Source organism: Lepus europaeus, chromosome 17 (genome assembly GCF_033115175.1).
Source record: "Lepus europaeus isolate LE1 chromosome 17, mLepTim1.pri, whole genome shotgun sequence".
NCBI lineage: Eukaryota > Metazoa > Chordata > Mammalia > Lagomorpha > Leporidae > Lepus > Lepus europaeus.
Window position 1 is genome coordinate 58640187 of NC_084843.1, and position 20035 is coordinate 58660221.

Below are 20035 nucleotides of genomic sequence, written 5' to 3' on the forward strand. Positions count from 1 at the left end.
GCCAAGAGCAGCCAGACCCTTCCTCCTCCCCTCCGGGCCGCTCAAACTTCCAAGGGCAGAGGACTTGGGTGTGGCCAGGAAACCCGACTGCGAGCCGCCATCACGTGACGGGAGGACCCGGGGAACCTACGTTTATCAAGGCTCCGCCCACTTGACGTCATCCGCCGTGGCCCCGCCCTACCCACGAAGGGTGGACCACGAGGCCCCGCCTCCAAACGGCCTCTCCGCGGAGGGCCAGGCAGCCAATGAGGCGGGGCGAGAGGCTGGGAGAGGGAGCTGGTGCGGGGGGAGGGGAGCGGAGGAAGGGAGTGGTCACGTGTGGCGGGTGGCTTGGGGTCACGTGACTGGGCGCTGGGCTGGAGGGAGCCGGGAGTTCGCCTGAGGGAAGAGGAGTGAAGAGGAGGGGTCGCGGCGGCGGCAGCGGCGGCGGTGCTGACAATGGTGAGTGCGCGGCGGCCCGAGCCCTCGCAGCGGGAGCGCGCGGTCTGCTGCCAACGGCGGGTCCGGCGTCGCTGGAGGAGTGGGCGGGCGAGCAGGGCGGGGAGCCCGGTTAGGCCTGTCCGGCTGCCCCGGGGTTGGGGAAGAGCCGGCGGGCGCCGCCTCTTCCCGGGCTCGCAGAGGCCCGAGCACCTGCCGGCGGCGGCGGCGCGCTCTCCTGGCCATGTCGGAGCCTCTGCCCGCATTCCTCGGCCGACTGCGGGGGCCCTGGCTGGGCACCCGGAGCCCGCCTGTGCGGGGGCTCGCCGCCGCCTCCCGGTCCCAGGTAGCCAGCCCCTACCTGCCAGGCTTCCGCCGACGGCCGGAGACCGGGCAGCCCCTTAAAGCTGGACGTGGTGACATTATCTGTGATTTCGTGTCGCGGGCTCGGGCTTGGTGTTGACACTTGTAGAATTGAGGGGGGGGGCGGGAGAGAGAAGGACGTCCGTGTTTCGGGAGACCCCCAGCCTCGGGCCCCGGGTCTGAGCCCTGCTGTTACTTCCTTCCCTGGGCCATTGCTCTAACTTGGCGCACCGGGCGGCGTGGACGCGGCCGGGGGAGCGGACGAGGCGGGGAGAGCCGCGCACTGCGGCCGCAGCGCGAGCGTGGGCGCCGTGGTTCTTAACTTTGTGCGTGTCGGCCGTCTCCTTGGGGTGGGGGCTCGCTCGGCTCGTTTCAGAGTAGCAGCCGTGGGTTCGGGTCATCGCGCGAGCCCACCTTGAGCGCCTGCTCTGTGTGTGTTCCCTAGCTTTCCCAAAGCTCCGCAGTTAATAAACTGCTTGAGACGTGCGCTGAAAAATCAGGCTTATCAAGAAAAGTGATTTTGAGTCCATCACTCTGAAAGTCAGAAATCGTCTTTCTTCCCAGACAGCTCATTCTTGGAACTTTTTATCTTTGATTCAACAAATTATAGCTTATGTGTGTGCGCGCTCAGGGACCCGTGAGCAAAACGGGAGCACCCCTGCCTTCTGTCTTGTAGTTTACAATCTAAGGAGAGAGAAACACTTATTCTCGAGCTGTTTAACGTGGAGATGCCCGCTGCGATGCACGCCAAGAAGGAAGTACTGAGGGACCTTGCCTGTCAGACCTTGAGTGGAATTTGGAAACTCCAGTCCTCCTGTTTGTTGGCTACATTTCTAATTATTTTACTAAGATTGTTGGCTTCTGTTCAAGAGCCGTTTATTTTTATTTCCAAGTTACTCTTCACATATAAATTAATTTGTAAAGCCGAAATACACGGAATAGGTACAGGTGTAACATGTGTATGAAAATTTGCTGTTTCATTGTGTGGGTAAGTGAGTAAATCTTGGGAGCTTTGACATGCAGTCACTGGACCGAGTGACAGTCATATCCACATTCAGTAAAGGAAAAAAGTCTGCTGACTTTTATGTATCCATGGAATTTTGCTACATGGTGATACTCAATATGGAGCTTATACATTATTTGAAAAATTTTAAGATAACCTAAAGTCAGTGATAGGAGGTTTCGGCCAAGATTAGAAAACCGTTAAAAAAAACTTTTTTTTTGCTGTGTTTTAATAGTCGTTGTTTATTGCAGTCTGTTTATTTAAAAGCTACCTGAGAGTTTTAACTTGTAGGCCGGCGCCGTGGCTTAACAGGCTAATCCTCCGCCTTGCGGCACCAGCACACCGGGTTCTAGTCCCGGTCAGGGCGCCGGATTCTGTCCCGGTTGCCCCTCTTCCAGGCCAGCTCTCTGCTATGGCCCGGAAAGGCAGTGGAGGATGGCCCAAGTTCTTGGGCCCTGCACCCGCATGGGAGACCAGGAGAAGCACCTGGCTCCTGGCTTTGGATCAGCACGATGCGCTGGCCGCGGCGGCCATTGGAGGGTGAACCAACGGCAAAAAGGAAGACCTTTCTCTCTCTCTCACTATCCACTCTGCCTGTCAAAAAAAAAAAAAAAAAAAAAAGTTTTAACTTGTATGTTAAATGTGTAGTATTGCTCCTGAAAATTTCATATTCTGAATGTTCACTGGAAGATAGCATTTCCAAAATAACTGATCAGTATTCTTTCACATGAAAGATCTCAAAATTACCTTTGGTAATTCAGCACAAGTCTCTGTTAATGTATCATTACTTTCCGTGCAGTTTTTATTCATTTTCCTTCTAATCTCCACCATCCTGACAATTCTGTTTTACTTCGTTAACATATCAGAAGTGTATAATTTCATTGTGAATAAATAGAAAAAGGATTTAACTTCATGACTTTTTATTTGAAATGACAAGTTACACATCTTGAAATAACGTTGAAAGCAAGGATAGGTAGAGAATCTTTTTCATCTCCTTTGAGAAGGAAAACCAGTACAAGTTTTTGTTCTCAGATATTTTTGTTTCTGTTGTTTACTTGTTAAATGTAAGACATCCAAAAAAAATTTTTTTAAGACTGGTTCAACTTTGATGTGTTGTAGTGTAAAAAACTGGATGTTAATCCAGTGCCACATTCTTTTGGCATAGGGAACTTATAAAGTGCTTTTTTAAAAAAGACATTTTATTCAAAAGGCAGAGTTAGTACGAAATAGGGAGAGAGATCTTCTGTCTGCTGATTCACTCCCCAAATGGCCACATCGGCTAGGGCTAGGCCAGGCCAGGCCAAAGCCAGGAGCTTCATCTGGGTCTCCCACTTGGGTGGCAGAGACCCAAGGACTCGGGCTGTCCTCCACTACTTTCCCAGGTGAATTAGCAGGGAGCTGTATCAGAAGTGGAGCATCCGGGTCCATATGGGATGCCAGTGCTGCAGGCAGAGGTTTAACCCACTGTACCACAGCCCTGGCCCCCATAAAGTGTTATTGTTTATTGCTCAACCTATTACTCTTTTGCTATACCAAGCTTAATTTTATACCTTCTCATCTTTCCCAATTTTAGGGTTTTGATTGAATTGAAAAATAAATCACTTTTTGTTTTTAGTTGTGAAATATTTCATGCAAACAAAATAGAAGATACATAATTTATTTCTTAATGCTTTGGAACTTTAAGAATGATGTCAGAATAAGGCTTGTTTAATAATTGCAGTGTTGTGAAGTTTTATAAAGCTACACTATTTTAATGAGTGGAAATTTTGATTTTGTAAAAATATTTGATTTTTAATTTTTTAAAAACAGGTTTATTTTTAAAGATAGATTTATTTATTTGAAAGAGTTAGAGGGAGATACAAAGAGATCTTCCATCCATTGGTTCACTCCCCAGATAGCCCCCGTGGCCAGGAATGGGCAAGGCCAGAGCCAGGAACTTCTTCCAGGTCTCCCATGTGGCTGGCAGGAGCACAAATACTTGGGCCATCTTCTGCTTTTTTTTTTTTTTTAATAAAGATTTATTTTATTTATTGGAAAGACAGTTACAGAGAGAGGTAGAGACAGAGAGAGAGGTCTTCCATCTGCTGTTCACTCCCCAAATGGCCACAATGGCCGGAGCTACGCTGATCAGAAGCCAGGATCTTCCAGGTCTCCCATGTGGGTGTAGGGGCCCAAGGACTTGGGCCATCTTCTGCTGCTATTCAGGCCATAGCAGAGAGCTGGATCGGAAGAGGAGCAGCTGGGACTTGAACCAGCGCCCATATAGGATTCTGGTGCTTCAGGCCGGGGCTTTAACCTGCTGCGCCACAGTGCCAGCCCTATCTTCTGCTTTTTCTAGGCCATTAGTAGGGACCTGGATCAGGAGTGGAGCAGCTGGGGCACAAACTGTCTCCCATGTGGGATGATGCCTGCATCCACTAACTCACTACTCCACAATGCCACCTGCCCCAGATTTGTTTATTTAAAAGGCAGAGTGACAGGGAGGGAGAGACAAAGAGCTCTTCCATCTGCTGGTTTGCACCTCAAATGCCTGCCAGCAGTCAAGGATAGACCAGATAAAGCCAGGAGCCTGGAACTCCCTTCAGGGTCTCCCTTATGGGAGGCAGGAGCCCAAGGACTTGGGTCATCATACACTGCCTCCCAGATGCATTAGCAGGGAGCTGGATTCGGAGTGCTGAATAGCCAGGTTAACCAGATACAGGTGTCCCAAGCAGCAGCTTACCCAGTGTGCAACACTCACCCCTGATCACTTGATCTTTTAATATAATCTTTCAAATTCCAAGTACAGCGCTATGTGTTACATGTAAGTATGTGGAAAAAAGTTACCACAGTATTTCTTTTTATCTATATAAAACAGGTTTTATAGCTTAATTAATTTTTTATTTGAAAGGCAGCGAGAGAGAAAGAGCTCTTGTATCTGCTGGTTTACTGCCCAGATGATGCAATAGCTGGGGCTGGGCCAGGCTGAAGGCAGAAGCTGGGGACTCAACGTCGGTATGATGGGAGGGACCCAAGTATTCCAGGTGTTGCCTGCTGCCTCCCAGAGTCCGCATTACAGGAAGCTGGGATCAGGAGCAGAACCAGGACCTGAGCCCAGGCACTACAGTGTGATGCTGGCATCTGAAGCAGAATCTTCACAACCATGCCACATACACACACCTTTTTTTTTTTTTTCCCCTCCCAATTTTCAAGTCTCATTTTGCCTTGAAGTAGCTCTGGGAAATGTGAGAACAAGAACATTAATTTTAATTTTCCTGCCTCTTGTAACTCAAGAGTTAAGGATGTGTTTGCCAAAAGGAAGGATAACTCACTTTCTTACTGCCCTCTCTGCCAGTTAGCTTTATTTATTTATTTTTTTAAGATTTATTTTATTTATTTGAAAGGCAGAGTTACAGAGAGGCAGAGACAGAGAGAAAGGTCTTCCATCCTGGTTCACTGCCCAGGTGGCTGCAACAGTTGGAGCTGTCCCAATCCGGAGCCAGGAGCTTCCTCTGGGTCTCCTCTGTGGGTACAGGGGCCCAAGGACTTGGGCCACCTTCTTCTGCTTTCCCAGGCCATAGCAGAGAGCTGGATGGGAAGTGGAGCAGCCTGGACCCAAACTGGCATACGTATAGGATGCCTGCACTGTGGGCGGCACCTGTTATCCTTTAACATTGCTGATTTTGCTTCTCCCTTTAAAGTAGTCAGCTACTTGGAGGTACTGTCTTCCACTCTTTCATGATTGCTCCTCCAGCAGCCCTCCTCTAGACTTGCTGATAATCAGTATATAGTTGATTATTTTGAGCTCCATGAGTTACTGTACAGTCTCGTATCTGTAACATTTGCGATAAAATGTATTTCAAAATTTACTACTTTGAGCAAGTTTTGAGTTTGAGACTTGGAGTATGAAAGCTAACTAGGAATGGACAATGCAGGTGACCTATCATTGATGTTTTTCACTTTTTCTCTTCTAAGTTGTTTCAGAATAGTTCTGATTAAAATTAGTTTTCTGGTTAATTTTTTATTTGTAATTTTGTCAGGAGAGATTAAAATATGTTGTCAAAAAGAAATTTTGCTGTTTGTATTTGAAATATGTCAAAAGTACTAATCTGATGATTCTTTTAGTTGGGTTCTTGAAATTATTATCCCTCTGGAAGAATAAGATTGAGAACAAAGAAGCAAGCCCAGAATTTAGGAAAACACTGTCTCCTTTATTATAGTTTCACCCTGTGATCTGCGTAGTCGGAGAGGCTCGTTAGTTTGCTTGCTGTTACCTTGCTCCCGAGGACGGAACTGAGACAAAACACAGATTCCATGCTCTAGATGGCTGCTCCACCAGTGCTCACTTGTTGAGACAGGGCTAATCTTACCAGCTAGTGCAGATTTTACCCAATTTTTAACATTTTTATTTTCTTTTACTAGGTTGTATGTGCTCGTTTAGGATTAATATTCAGCAAGTGTTTGAATGCCTTCTATTAAATGGCTCACACGGCCCTGGGCATTGTGTCCTCAGTGATGAGGAAAGGGTAAGGTGTCTGTCCTCATGGAGTCTGCAGTTGAGTAGGAGAGTTAGGTACTAAATAAGCTTTATGATTCTTACATTTGGAGAATCCAGTTTGGATTAGGGGTTCAGGAAGACCTTGTTAAGGAAGTGAGTCAAACAAACTCAAAAGAAGAGTGAGTTAGGTTAAGAGTACTTCGCCAGACTCTAGGACAAGGAGACTAGCAAATCTGATTACTTGAGGCTGATGAGACTGGAGAGATAGGTAGGACTGGGTATATGTGGAACACAATAGAAATACATTTTGTGGGTGCGTGCTTAACAGTTACTAAGTAAACATTGCTTGAAAGTATACAAATAAGTGTATAGTTTGGTGAATTTCACGAAGTGTACATACCTGTATATCAAACATGTAGCTCAAAACAAAAATAAAACAGAATATCACTAGCATCCCAGAAGCTTTCTTTGTGCTATTCTTTTTGTGTCTGGCCTCTTTCAAAACTCAACATTTTCTATATGAAATTTGTCTTTGTGTGTAGTTATATATCTTTTAATTCTAGTGCTGTTCAGTATTGATGCTGTTTGAATATATACTAAAATTTATGTGTCCATTTTCTTCTTGGTGGACTGCTTCTCTTTGGGGTTACTATGAACAAAGTGGTGTTATGAACATTTTTTTAAAAGATTTTATTTTATGTATTTGAGAGGTAGAGATACAGAGGGAGGGAGAGACCGAGAGAAAGGTCTTCCATCCACTGGTTCAATCCCCAAATGGCCAACTGGCTGGAATTGGGCCAATCTAAAGCCAGGAGCCAGGAGCTTCTTCCAGGTCTCCAATGTGGGTGCAGGGGCCCAAGCACTTGGGCCATCTTCTACTGTTTTCCCAGACTATAAGCAGAGAGCTGGATTGGAAGAGGAGCAACTGGGACTAGAACTGGTGCCCATATGGGATGCCGGTGTCACAAGCAGAGGTAGCCTACTATGCCACAGCGCCAGCCACCTGTGAATATTCTTCTTTTTTTTTTTTTTTGACAGGCAGAGTGGACAGTGAGAGAGAGAGACAGAGAGAAAGGTCTTCCTTTTGCCGTTGGTTCACCCTCCAATGGCCGCCGCGGTAGCGCGCTGCGGCCGGCGCACCGCGCTGTTCCGATGGCAGGAGCCAGGTGCTTCTCCTGGTCTCCCATGGGGTGCAGGACCCAAGGACTTGGGCCATCCTCCACTGCACTCCCTAGTCACAGCAGAGAGCTGGCCTGGAAGAGGGGCAACCGGGACAGGATCGGTGCCCCGACCGGGACTAGAACCCGGTGTGCCGGCGCCGCAAGGCGGAGGATTAGCCTAGTGAGCCGCGGCGCCAGCGTGAATATTCTTTTATTTGTCTCCTGGTTCATGTTTGTAAGAGTTTCTGTCTAGGGTATCTACCTGGGGATTGAGTTGCTGGATGATGGGCTTAATGTTTATGTTCAGCTTTACAAGATAATATCAAATTATTTACTAAATTAGTTGTTCCAGTTTATACACTCACCAGCCTATAGAAGGATTTTAACCAGGAGGTATGATCAGATTTATGTTTATGAGAGATCACTCTAATTACTGGGTTGGGCAGAGTAATGCACAATTTCAGTTGATAGGATAATGTTTTTCTGTGTAACAAAAATAATAATCATATCCAATCAGAATTACAAATGGATGCTATATTATTATCACCTAGTGTATTTTGGCATTGGTAAGCAATTGATCTTTGACCCTGGTAATTTTTTTTTTTTTAAGATTTATTTATTTGAGAGTCTGAGTTACAGGCAGAGAGAGGGAGAGACAGACAAAGAGGTCTTCCATCTGCTGGTTTACTCCCCAGATGACTGCGAAGGCCGGAGATGAGCCCATATGAAGCCGGGAGCTTCTTCTGGGTCTTCCACATGGGTGCAGGGACCCAATCACTTGGGCCATCTTCTGCTTTCCCAGGCCATCAGCAGGGAGCTGGAATGGAAGTGGAGCAGCCAGGATTCAAACCAATGCCCATATGGGATTCAGGCACCTCAGGTGGAGCCTTAACCCACTACACCACAGTGCTGGCCCCCACCTTATATTTCTGTTACATTGAGGATTTACAGAACAAGGCTTATACATTTTCTTTGGAAAAATTCACAGAAATATCATTAGTCTCATTTAGAGCCATTTTTACTCCAAGGACTTAAAGTAGTCCACAATAATAATAATGATTATATAAGTAGCACTTTATAGTAATTCATCATGAGTAATTTGGATTGTATAAGTTATGCTATAATAAAAGTTATACCTGTATAATACTCATTGAAGTATATATGAAAGTAACTTTTCAAACCCAGATATTGAAGAATTATCTTCTTAGTTTCTTACACATGGTAGTATTTGATTATAGTGGTTACCTATGGAAATTGAAATTATAGGGTGTTTTAAGTTTGCTCAGAATATTTGAAAATCTTTTTTGTGTCAGAAAACATACCATGGGGCTGGCATGGTAGTGAAGCAGGTTAAGCTGCCACCTGCAACATCAGCATCCCATATGGGTGCCAGTTTGAGTTCCAGCTGCTCCGGTTCTGATCCAGTTCTCTGCTAATGCACCTGGAAAGGCAGCAAAGGAGGGCCCAAATGCTTGGGCCCCTGCATCCACGTGGGGAGACCAGGATGGAGTTCCTGGCTCCTGTCTTTGGCCTGGCAAATGGCTGTTGTAGCCATTTGGGGTGTGAACTAGCAGATGGAAGACCTCTCTCTCTCTCCCCATCTCTCTCTCTCCTCCCCGCTTTTGTCTCAATCTGTTTTGCTCTCCCTTTCTGTTGCTCTGCTCCTGGCCCAGCTCTGGCTGTTGCAGCCATTTAGGGAGTGAACCAGCAGATGGAAGATCGGTCAGTCGATTATCTCTCTCTGCCTCTCTCATTCTCTCCCCGCCCCCCCCCTTAACTCTGCCTTTCAAATAAATAAATAAATGAATCTTAAAACATAATGTGAAATTTACCCTCAACAAATTTTTATTGTTACACTCAGTTCAAGTTTGCTATAAGGTTTGCCATTTATTTGTAAACTCATAGATTTTAGTCTGTTTAGATTTTAAGTCATAAGTAATTCAGTCTGAATTATAAAAGGCATGACCTACTAAACATGGTAATGTGGAGCTTTTTCATTTTATTTTCAGAGTTTTCTTGGAGGCTTTTTTGGTCCCATTTGTGAGATCGATGTTGTCCTTAATGATGGGGAAACCAGGAAAATGGCAGAAATGAAAACTGAAGATGGCAAAGTAGAAAAACACTATCTCTTCTATGATGGAGAATCTGTCTCAGGAAAGGTAAATATTCTGGTGGGCAGAATTACCTAGTTTTACGATATTAGAATTACTCATCAAAATGCACTGTGCTGTTTCTGAATTTGAATGATGTCATTAGAGATGCATTTTTTTTTTTTCCTGAATGTCAGCTAAAATCTTTGATTTTAGAACATACAGGGAGGATTCTCAACCTGGAAGGGTTTCAGGCACTGTCTTCAATTTCATGTAAAGCTTTCTGTCTGTGACTGACTTTGGGCAGTTTTCTCGTGAATAGGATTGTTACCCATTCAAAGTTTGTTCTCCTTTAACATGAGTTTTAGAAATTGGAAGTAATTGTCTGGTATAGCTTTCTGAAGGTATCTTTCTCTTTCCTCGTATCTTTGTTCTTTGTACTACCACCATTGTGTTGTCAGTCTCATTTGTTGGTATCTTCCAGAGGACTTGAGTACTGTGGGAACGTGTGCATGGTCAGATACCTTTTGGGTACCTTCTATAAAGTTTCACCTTGTTCCCCTCTTTTCCAGTGATGTATTAGTTTATTCTTATACCTTAGGGAATATGATCAGTATTCATTAATTTGTGATGCTGGGGAATGGTAACATCATAAATGAAAGGAAATCACAACACATAACTTTTAAAATAGAAATATTGGGATTTTTCACCTCTACTAACAAGTAAAATGTATACTTGGTAGACAGTTTGGTTGTTTCTTTCTGCATTAATTAATATTTATGTAGTCTTTATTAAGCACATCTTTTTCCTGTTAGATATTTAAGTACTTTTTTATTTTTTAAAATTTTATTTATTGAGATGCAGAGACACAGGGAGACTGAGACAGTCAGAGAGCGAGCTCCCATCTGTTGACTCACTCTCCAAATGTTTGCAGTGGCTAGGGTGGGGCTGGACTGGGGCTGAAGCTGCAGCCAGGAATGCATTTCAGGATCCTAGTTACTTGAGCCATCATCCCTGCCTCCTAAGGGTCTCCACTGGCAGGAAGCTAGAGTCAGGAGCTAGAGCTCTGGGAATTGACCCCAGGCACTCCAGTGTGGGATGTGGGCATCTTAGTACACTTTAAAAAAATTATTTGGGGCTGGCGCTGTGGTGCAGTGGGTTAAAGCCCTGGCCTGAAGCGCCAGCAGCCCACATGGGCACCAGTTCTAGTCCTGGCTGTTCCTCTTCCAATCCAGCTCTCTGCTATGGCCTGGGAAAGCAGTAGAAGATGACTCAAGTCCTTGGGTCCCTGCACCTGCGTGGGAGACCTGGAAGAAGCTCCTGGCTCCTGGCTTCAGATTGGTACAGCTCCGGCCATTGTGGCCATCTGGGGAGTGAACCAGCGGATGGAAGACCTCTCTCTGTAACTCTCTTTCAAATAAATAAAATAACTCTTTAAAAAAATATTTATTTGAAAGTTACAGAGAGAGATGGAGAAACAAGAGTGAGCAGGCTCTTCCATTTGCTAGTTCACTTCTGGAGTGGCTGTAATGGGCAGTTGTGGGCCAGGCCAAAACAGGAGCCTGTAACTCCATCTGGGTCTCCCATGTGGGTAGAAGGGGCCCAACACTTGGGCCATCTTTCACTGCCTTCCCAGGAGCATTAACAGGGAGCTGGTATTGGAAGCAGAGTAGCTGGTCCTAAAACTAGCACTTAGGTAAGGGAAGCTGGCATCACAGGCACTGGCTTAGTCTGCTGCACCACAGTGCTGGCCCCCAACTGATTATGATTATTTTTTGTTGAAGTCAAAGGAAATCCTGTGTGCTTGGTTTGTGGCAATGCATTACAGTAATGAAAAAAAGACAATCTCGAGCATCTTAGCAGCTCAAAACCTATTAAACTCAATGAACTGGGAGACCAAATGCATCTGGAAAAAATCAGTTCTCTTCAATGGAGTTTGGAATCACAAGTGGCTTTTACTAGGCCTGATTGTGACAGAGATAGTGTTGTTCAGATGAGTTAGGTAGTGAGTAAGCTGATCTCAAAGAAGCTGAGGCCCATGGAGAGTTTGTGAAAGAATGTGCGCTGGGTGTTACAGTATTGTTAGCATTAGACAAAGTAAAATTATTCCAGAGTGTTAGTTTGTCTTGGAGAACCATCTCAGATCAGAATACTGATTTACCATAAGATATAAAAAAACCAGGATTCTGCAGATTTGCAGTCTTTCTGGCTTGTGACAAGATAATGGACATAACAAATACCACCCAACTGGTTTTCACTCTTGAGATAACTGCAGTTTGACATGCAAGAGGAACTGTCACTGGAAGCCATGCATGGAACTACAAGAGGTGACATGTTTGAGAGACTTGTTTTATCAATGAAAAATCTTGAGCTAACGTTTGAAAAGTTGAGCAACTTTCTACAGATGGAGCTGCGGCCACGTTTGGCTTGCATAAAGGGTTGACTGCGTTTGTCAAGAAAGAACAGAATCGTCTCAGTCATGATCCAGGTGATTTAATCTGTGCCACTGCATCACGCACCGAGAAGTCTCTGCTCAACACTGATGCCAACAATAGTGTCATGCGTAAATGTTGTCGAAAGCAGAGGATTTAATAGCCACCGGTGTATGGAGTTGCTGCACGATCTCGACTCTGAGTACCGGGATTGTGTTGATCACCGAAGTGGGGTGGCTGAGTTGTGGGAACATGCTCATGAGTTTTTAAAAACTGTGGGGTGAAGTCAAGCAGTTCATGGGGATGAAGAGAAAACCATTAGGGAACTCAGTGGTAGCAAGCGGCTGTGTGGTCTAGCGTTCACGGTGGACATTCCAAGTACTCTGAGGGCTGAACGTCAAGCTGCAGGGCCCCCACCAGCTTCTCAGCTCTGTGCTTTCAGACATGAAATCATCTGAAGCTAAAGTAAGGCTGTGGAAAGTGCATCTTGAAAGGAGTGGCAGACCTTCCCTGACACTTGAATGTGCTGGTGAATGTGTGAAAATAATTGAGTTATTTAGTGACATAGTCAAGGATGTGAAAAGTAAACAAATGGAACTGAGCATCTTTGCTACACTGTTCAGTGTGGAACCAGCTGATGCTCCAGATAGCCCTCAAAAGGAAATCATTCAGCTGCAGAGCCCAAAGGTAGGTACAAACCCTCCACTGTTTTTCTATAAATGTCACCTAAGCAGTGAGGAATTTCCCACTTTGAGGAGACATGCATTGAAATACACATCTGTGTGTGGAACAACTCTGCTGCTGGGAGCAGTTCTTTTCAAACATAATCACAGAGACTCAGCTGTGCTCCAGACCCACAGCCTGGGAAAGTTGTGAGTAACAACATCATCAGTGCCAGCTAAAATCACATACTTCACAAAAGAAAAGCAGTTCCAGCCATCACATTAGGGCTGAGTTCATTAAATGTTTGACCAAATATAGCAGGCTAATTTTTAAGTTGATAATTTTGTATGGCCTGGAAATGGTGTTGTAAATATCCAAATGGCCCTTGGCACAAAAAAGCTTCTCCACCCCAGCTCTGTAGTATCGTTAGACTTTGATGTGTCTTTGTTGATTTTCTGTCCGGTGATAACAATGGGGTGTTGAAGTCCCACGCTACTACTGTATTGGGTCTGTCCCTCCCTTTGGGAGAGATTGTATTTGAGTTTATCTCTCTCTCTTTAGGTCTAGCAATATTTGTTTTATATATTTGGGTGGTCTTGTGTTTGGTGCATATATATTTTTATTTATGATTATTTCATCTTCTTAATCTATTCTTATCAATATACAATATCTTTTTTCCTATTTTTATAGTTTTTAATTTAAAGTCTCCTTTATCTGATATAGCGACTCCAAATTGTTTCTGGTTTTCATTTGTGTGGTGTATCTTTTTAAAGCCTTCACTTTCAGTATATGTGTGTCTTTTTCCTGTGAAATGAGTTTCCTAGTTGATCTTGTTTTCTTATCTGTTTGGCCAACCTGTGTCTTTTGACTGGGGAATTTAATTCATTTATATTCTAGGTTAATACTGATAACAATTAACATCTGCCATTTTGTTGAATGCTTTCTGATTGTTTTATATATTCTCTGTTTCTTTCTGCTTCTCATTTATCTTGTGTTTTGGTAGCTTTCTATCACAATAAGGTTGGATTATTTTCTCTCCCTCTTTTGTGTATCTGCTGTGTCAGTGAATTTTGTACTGTTTCTTTTCATGATAGTTATGATTCTCCTACTTTATTTTTAAATGTTATTATTTATTTGAAAGGCAGAGTGACAGAGAGGGAGGGAGAGCCAGGCTGAAGCTGGGAACCTAGAATTCCCATCTAGGTCTCCCATGCAGGTTGCAGTGTCCAAGTAGTTGGGCCATCTACTGCTTTCTTAGGTATAATAGCAGGGAGCTCTATTGGAGGCAGAGCAGCTGGGATTTGAACTGGTGGTCTGATATGGGATACCTGCGACAGCTTAACCTGTTACACTGCAATGTTGGTGGCTTCTTTTACTTCTAATGTAGGACTCCCTTCAGGAGTTCTTGCAGGGCTGGTCTGGTGGTGATGAATTCTCTCAATTTTTACCCAAGGAATACTTTATTTTACTTTCACTTATGAAGATAGCTTCACTGGATGCAGTATTCCTAGTTGGAAGTTTTTTCTTTAAAGACCTTGAATGTATCACCACATTCTCTTGGCCTTTTGGATTTCTGCTGAGAAGTCTGTTAGTCTAATGGGTTTTTCTATATATGTAACTTCACATCTTTCACTCACTGACTTTAAGATTCTTTGTCCTTAACTTTTGACAATGTGGCTGTATAATACACTTTGGAGAAAGTGTGTTTTGGGTGAGCCTGATGCAGGTTCTTTGAGCTTCCTGTACCTGGATGTTCATATCTCTTTGAAGACTTGACAAATTTTCAACTACTATTTCATTAGATAGGTTCTCAATGCCATTTTTCCTTCTCTTCTCTTTCAGGTATCCCTGTAGTACAAATATTTATTGGCTTAATGGTATCCCATATATCCTGTAGGCTTTTTTCATTTCTCTTTATTTTTGTCTGGGTTGTTTGAGAAGTCGTCTCCTCTAGATCAGAAATTCTTTCTTTCATTTGTCTAATCTGTTGTTGAAACTCAATTGCATTTTTCATTTCATTGATTCAAGCTTTCAGTTACACAATTTGATTGTTCTCAGCGATTTCTATCTATTGAATTTCTCATTCATGCCGTGTATTGTTTTCCTCATTTCCTCAAATTATCTTTCTGTATTCTCTTTCATTGAATTTCCTCAGGATTATTATTTTGAATTCTTTTTTCAGGCAGTTCATAGATTTCCTTCAAGTTGGGATCTATTTTTGGAAACTGTTGTGTTCTTTTGGAGGTGTCATGCTTCCTTGCTGCTTCATGTTTCCTGTGTCCATGTGTTGATATCTGTATCTGGGCATCTGATGTAACCATTCCTTCTTTATGGGACAGCTTTTATTGGGGGAAACTTTTTTGTTCTGATGGAATGTGGGGTGTCAGTTGGGTATTGCTGTGGTTCTAGGTGAGCCCTGAAGTACAAACTGAGCGACTTGTACAGTCACCACCAGCAGTGTCTGAGTGCCATGATTTTCTAGTGTGTAGCAGTTTGTGGAGGTAGTAGTAGGACTTCAAAGTGGACATGGGTTTCCAAAGGTGTTGTCTTTGGGTCCCAGAGAGTTGGATGTCAATCACCTAGGGGTTATGATGACAGTAGCCACATTTCTGGTGCTATGAGACTCAGGGTGGGCATCCCCTTATCCTATGACACAAGCCAGCATAATGCTGGGGAAGGTATTCAGAATACATTTTTACCAAACATGTATACATTTTTTTTTTTTTAATTTGAGAGGTGGGGGAGAGATAGAGGAAGAAAGAGAACTCCCATCTGCTGGTTCACTCTCCAAAAGCCTGCAGTGGGACAGGGCCAAGGCCAGGGTTTAAGCCAAGAGCTGGAACACAGTCTGCTCTACCACGCAGGTAGTAGGAACTAGTGCCTCCCAGGTCTGCATTGGCAAGAAGCTGGACTCAGGAGCAGAGCTGGAAATCAAATCCAGGTACTCTGATCTGGGATTCAGACCTTTTTTTTTTTTTTTTTTTTTTTAAACAGATTTATTTACTTGAAAGAGCTACAGAGAGAGAGAGAGGGAGAGAGAGAGAAAGGTCTTTCGTCTGCTGGTTCACTCCCCAAATGGGTACAATGGCCAGAGCTAAGCCAATCAGAAGCCAGGAGTCAGGAGCTGCTTCTGGGTCTCCCAAGTGAATGCAGGAGCCCAAGCACTTGGACCACCTTCCACTGCTTTCCCTGGGCATAGCAGAGTTGGATTGGAAGAGAAGCAGCCAGGACATGAACCTGTGCCCATATAGGCAGCAGCTTTACCTGCTATGCCACAGCGCTGGCCCCCAGAACATTTTTATCACCTCAGTGAAACCTCAATCTATTAGTCCTACCCTTTGAGCCACAAATCTGCAGATCTCTTTAGGAAGTATACCTGTTCTGGAATTTCATATAAAAGGATCATGTAACATGTAAATAACATGTGACCTTTTGTGTACAATTTCTTTCATTTAGCATGTTTTCACAGTTTATGTACAATGTAGTGTATATCAGTACTCCATTTAAAAATTGTGATAAGATATGTATAATACAAAATGTAGGGGCTGGTGCTGTGGCACAACAAGTTAAGCCACTGCCTGCGATGCCAGCATCCCATATGAGTTCCACCTTGATTCTCAGCTGCTCCACTTCTGATCCAGCTCGCTGCTAATGTGCCTGGGAAACAGCAGAAGGTGGCCCAAGTTCTTAGACCCCTGCTACCTGTGTGGGAGATGCAGATGAAGCTCCTGGTTTCTGGCTTTGGCCTGGTCCAGATCTGGCCATTGTGGTCATTTGGGGAGTGAGCCAGCAGATGAAAGATTGATCACTAGGTCTCTCCTTTCTCTGTAATTCTGACTTTCAAATAAAATCAACAAATCTTTAAAAATAAATAAATGAAATGCAAAGGGACTTGAAAAGGTTTGTGGAAAAATGAAATTAAAAGGTAAGTTTTGGGGCTGGTGCTTTTTGGCTTAGCAGGTAAAGCTGCTGCCTGCAGTACTGGCATCCCATATGGGTGCTGGTTCGAGTCCTGGCTGCTCCACTTCCAGTCCAGCCTGGGAAAGCAGTAGAAGATGGCTTCAGTGTTTGGGCCCCTGCACCCATGTGGGAGGCCCAACAGAAGTTCCTGGCTCATGGCATCAGATCTGCTTAGCTCTGGCTGTTGCAGCCATTTGGGGAGTGAATCAGCGGATGGAAGACTTCTCTCTCTCTCTGCCTCTGTCTCTTCGTAGCTCTGCCTTTTAATAAATAAATCTTTAAAAAAAAATGTTTAGTGGTAGTCATTTGGCAATCAGAGTTCCTGGGTTTAAGTCTTGACTCTGCTCCCAATTCGAGCTTCTTGCTAAGGTGCACCCTAACCCTAGGAGGCAGCAATGATGGCTCAAGTCTTTGGGTCCCTGCCACCCCATGTGGGAGGCCCAGATTAAGTTCCCAGCTTCTGCCTGACCTAGCCTCGACTATTGCAGGTATCTGGGGAGTAAACCTCAGTGGATAGGCGATCTCTCTCTGCCTTTCAAATAAACATTAATATAGATATTTTAAAGGAAACAAGGTATATAAAAACTTTAAAAAACAAAAATTTTGTTGGAAAATATTTTTTGAAATTCATACATAGTTTTTTTTAAAAAAGATTTATTTATTTTACTTGAAAGAGTTACAGAGAGAGGAGAGGCAGAGAGAGAGAGAGAGAGAAAGAGAGAGAGGGGTCTTCCATCCGATGGTTCACTCCCCAGTTGGCCGCGACAGCTGGAGCTGCACTGATCTGAAGCCAGGAGCCAGGAGCTTCTTGTGGGTCTCCCACGTGGGTGCAGGGGCCCAAGGACTTGGGCCATCTTCTACTGCTTTCCCAGGCCATAGCAGAGAGCTGGACAGGAAGTGGAGCAGCCGGGTCTCGAACTGGCGGTCATATAGAATGCTGGCGCTTCACGCCAGGGCATTAACCCGCTGTGCGACAGTGCCGGCCCCCATACATAGCTTCTTTTTATTTAGTACTTCATGATAAAAGTAATACATAGTAATTCCTTGAACTTTTTTTTTTTTTTTTTGACAGGCAGAGTGGACAGTGAGAGAGAGACAGAGAGAAAGGTCTTCCTTTTGCCGTTGGTTCACCCTCCAATGGCCGCCGCGGAAGGTGCACTGCAGCCGGCGCACCGCGCTGATCCAATGGCAGGAGCCAGGTGCTTCTCCTGGTCTCCCATGGGGTGCAGGGCCCAAGGACTTGGGCCATCCTCCACTGCACTCCCTGGCCACAGCAGAGAGCTGGCCTGGAAGAGGGGCAACCGGGACAGGATCGGTGCCCCGACCGGGACCAGAACCCGGTGTGCCGGTGCCGCAAGGCAGAGGATTAGCCTAGTGAGCCGCGGCGCCGGCTAGCACTTATGTATTTTTTATATGGCTTAGTGGGTGTGAAGTTGTATCTCATGGTCTTATTTACATGTCCTTATTGACTAATAATGTTGAGCATCTTGTGTTTATTGTCATTAGTACATCTTGGACAAAATTCTATTTAAATCCTTTAACCATTTTATTTTTTTTTAATTTAAATTTTTTATTTAGTAAATATAAATTTCCAAAGTACAGTTTATGGATTACAATGGCTTCCCCCCCCCCTATAATTTCCCTCCCACTCGCACCCCTCCCATCTCCCACTCCCTCTCTCATTCCATCCACATCAAGATTCATTTTCAATTATCCTTTAACCATTTTAAATTGGGTAGTCTTTTTTAAAAAAATTATTTGTTTATTTGAAAGGCAGAGTTAGAGAAGGAGAGGTGGAAATTTTCCATCTGTTGGTTTACTCCACAAATGGCTGCAAAAGTCGGATCTGGCCTGATCTGAAGTCAGGAGCCAGGTAGCTTCTTCTGGGTCTCCCATGTGGGTGCAGGGGCCCAAGCAGTTGGGCCATCTTCCACTGCTTTCCCAGGTGCATTAGCAGGGAATTGGATCAGAAGTGGAGTAGCCATTTGAACCAGTGCCTATATGGGATGCTGGCACTGCAAGCGGCAGCTTTACCTGCTGTGCCACAGCGCTGACCCTGGGTTGTCTTTTTTTGGTTGAGTTGTAAAAATCCTTTATGTGTTTTTGTTGCAAGATGCTTATCAGAAAGTATGTTTTGCAAAAATTTGTTAAAGAAATATTTTATTTATTTGAAAGAGTTACAGAGAGCGAGCCAGAAAGAGAGAGGGAGAGAGAGAGATCGAGAGAGATCGATCTTCCATTCTGCTGGTTCACTCCCCAAATGACCACAATGGCCAGAGCTGAGCTGATCTGAAGCCAAGAGCCAGGAGCTTCCTCCAGGTCTCCCATGTGGGTGCGGGGGCCCAAGGAATTGAGCCATCTTCTGCTGCTTTCCCAGGCCATAGCAGAGAGCTGGATTGGAAGAGGAGCAGCCGGGACACAAACCGGTGTCCATATGGGATGCCTGCACTGCAGGCTGGGGCTTTAACCCACTGCGCAACAGCGCCGACCTCTGCAAATATTTTTTCACAGTCTGAGTTTCCTTTTAACTTTTTTAGAAAAAGATTCATTGGGGTCCACGCTGTGGTGTAGCGGGCTAAGCTTCCACTTGAGGTGCCGGCATCCCATATGGGCACCAGTTCAAGTCTTGGCTGTTCCTCTTCCAATCCAGCTCTTTGCTATGGCCTGGGAAAGCTGTAGAAGGTGGCCCAAGTGCTTGGGCTCCTGCACTGGCATGGGAGATCCAGAAGAAGCTCTTGGCTTCAGATCAGCCCAGCTCCAGCTGTTGGCAGCCATTTGGGGAGTGAACCAGTGGGTAGAAGACCTTTGTCTCTGTCTCTGCCTCTCTGTAACTTTGCCTCTCAAATAAATAAATAATTTTTTTTTTTTTTTTTAAAGGCAGAGACAGAGAATGAGAGTGAACTAGTAAGCTTCCATTTGCTGGTTCACTCCCCAAAGGGTTTCAACAGCAAGCAAATTTTGTGCCATACTGAAGCCAGGATCCAGGAACTCCATCCTGGTCTCGCATATGGGTGACAGGAGCCCAAGTACTTGGGCCTTTTTCTGCTGTCTTCCCTGGCACATTAGCAGGGAGCTGTAGTAGAAGCGAAGTAGCCAGGAATAGAACCAGTGCTCCAGTATGGGACATCAGCAGTGCAAGGGTGACTTAATCTGCTGTTCCATGAACCAAGCCCTTTACTTTTTTTAATAGTCTTTTGTAGCACAAGAGTCTTACATTTTGATGAAGTCTAGTTTACCTAACTTTTTACTTTATTGCTCCTGCTTTTGGCATCAGCTGGAAGAAACCAGTGCTTAATCCAAAGTCATTAAGAGTCACACCTATGTATTTTTTACAAGAATTTTGTGGCCAGCGCTGCGGCTCACTAGGCTAATCCTCCGCCTTGCGGCGCCGGCACACTGGGTTCTAGTCCCAGTCGGGGCACCGATCCTGTCCCGGTTGCCTCTCTTCCAGGCCAGCTCTCTGCTGTGGC

At 44.7% G+C, this 20035-nt stretch overlaps 1 protein-coding gene across 1 annotated transcript in view; it reads left to right on the top strand.

The window, feature by feature from the left end:
• Window positions 1–335: 335 nt before the first annotated feature.
• Window positions 336–20035, top strand: part of VPS26A (VPS26 retromer complex component A) — a 42061-nt gene continuing 22361 nt past the window's right edge. The window contains exons 1-2 of the mRNA XM_062214150.1: window positions 336–441; window positions 9430–9579. Of these exons, the coding sequence (XP_062070134.1) occupies window positions 439–441; window positions 9430–9579 (153 nt within the window). The 5' untranslated portion in view covers window positions 336–438. The remainder of the gene's footprint in view (window positions 442–9429; window positions 9580–20035) is intronic.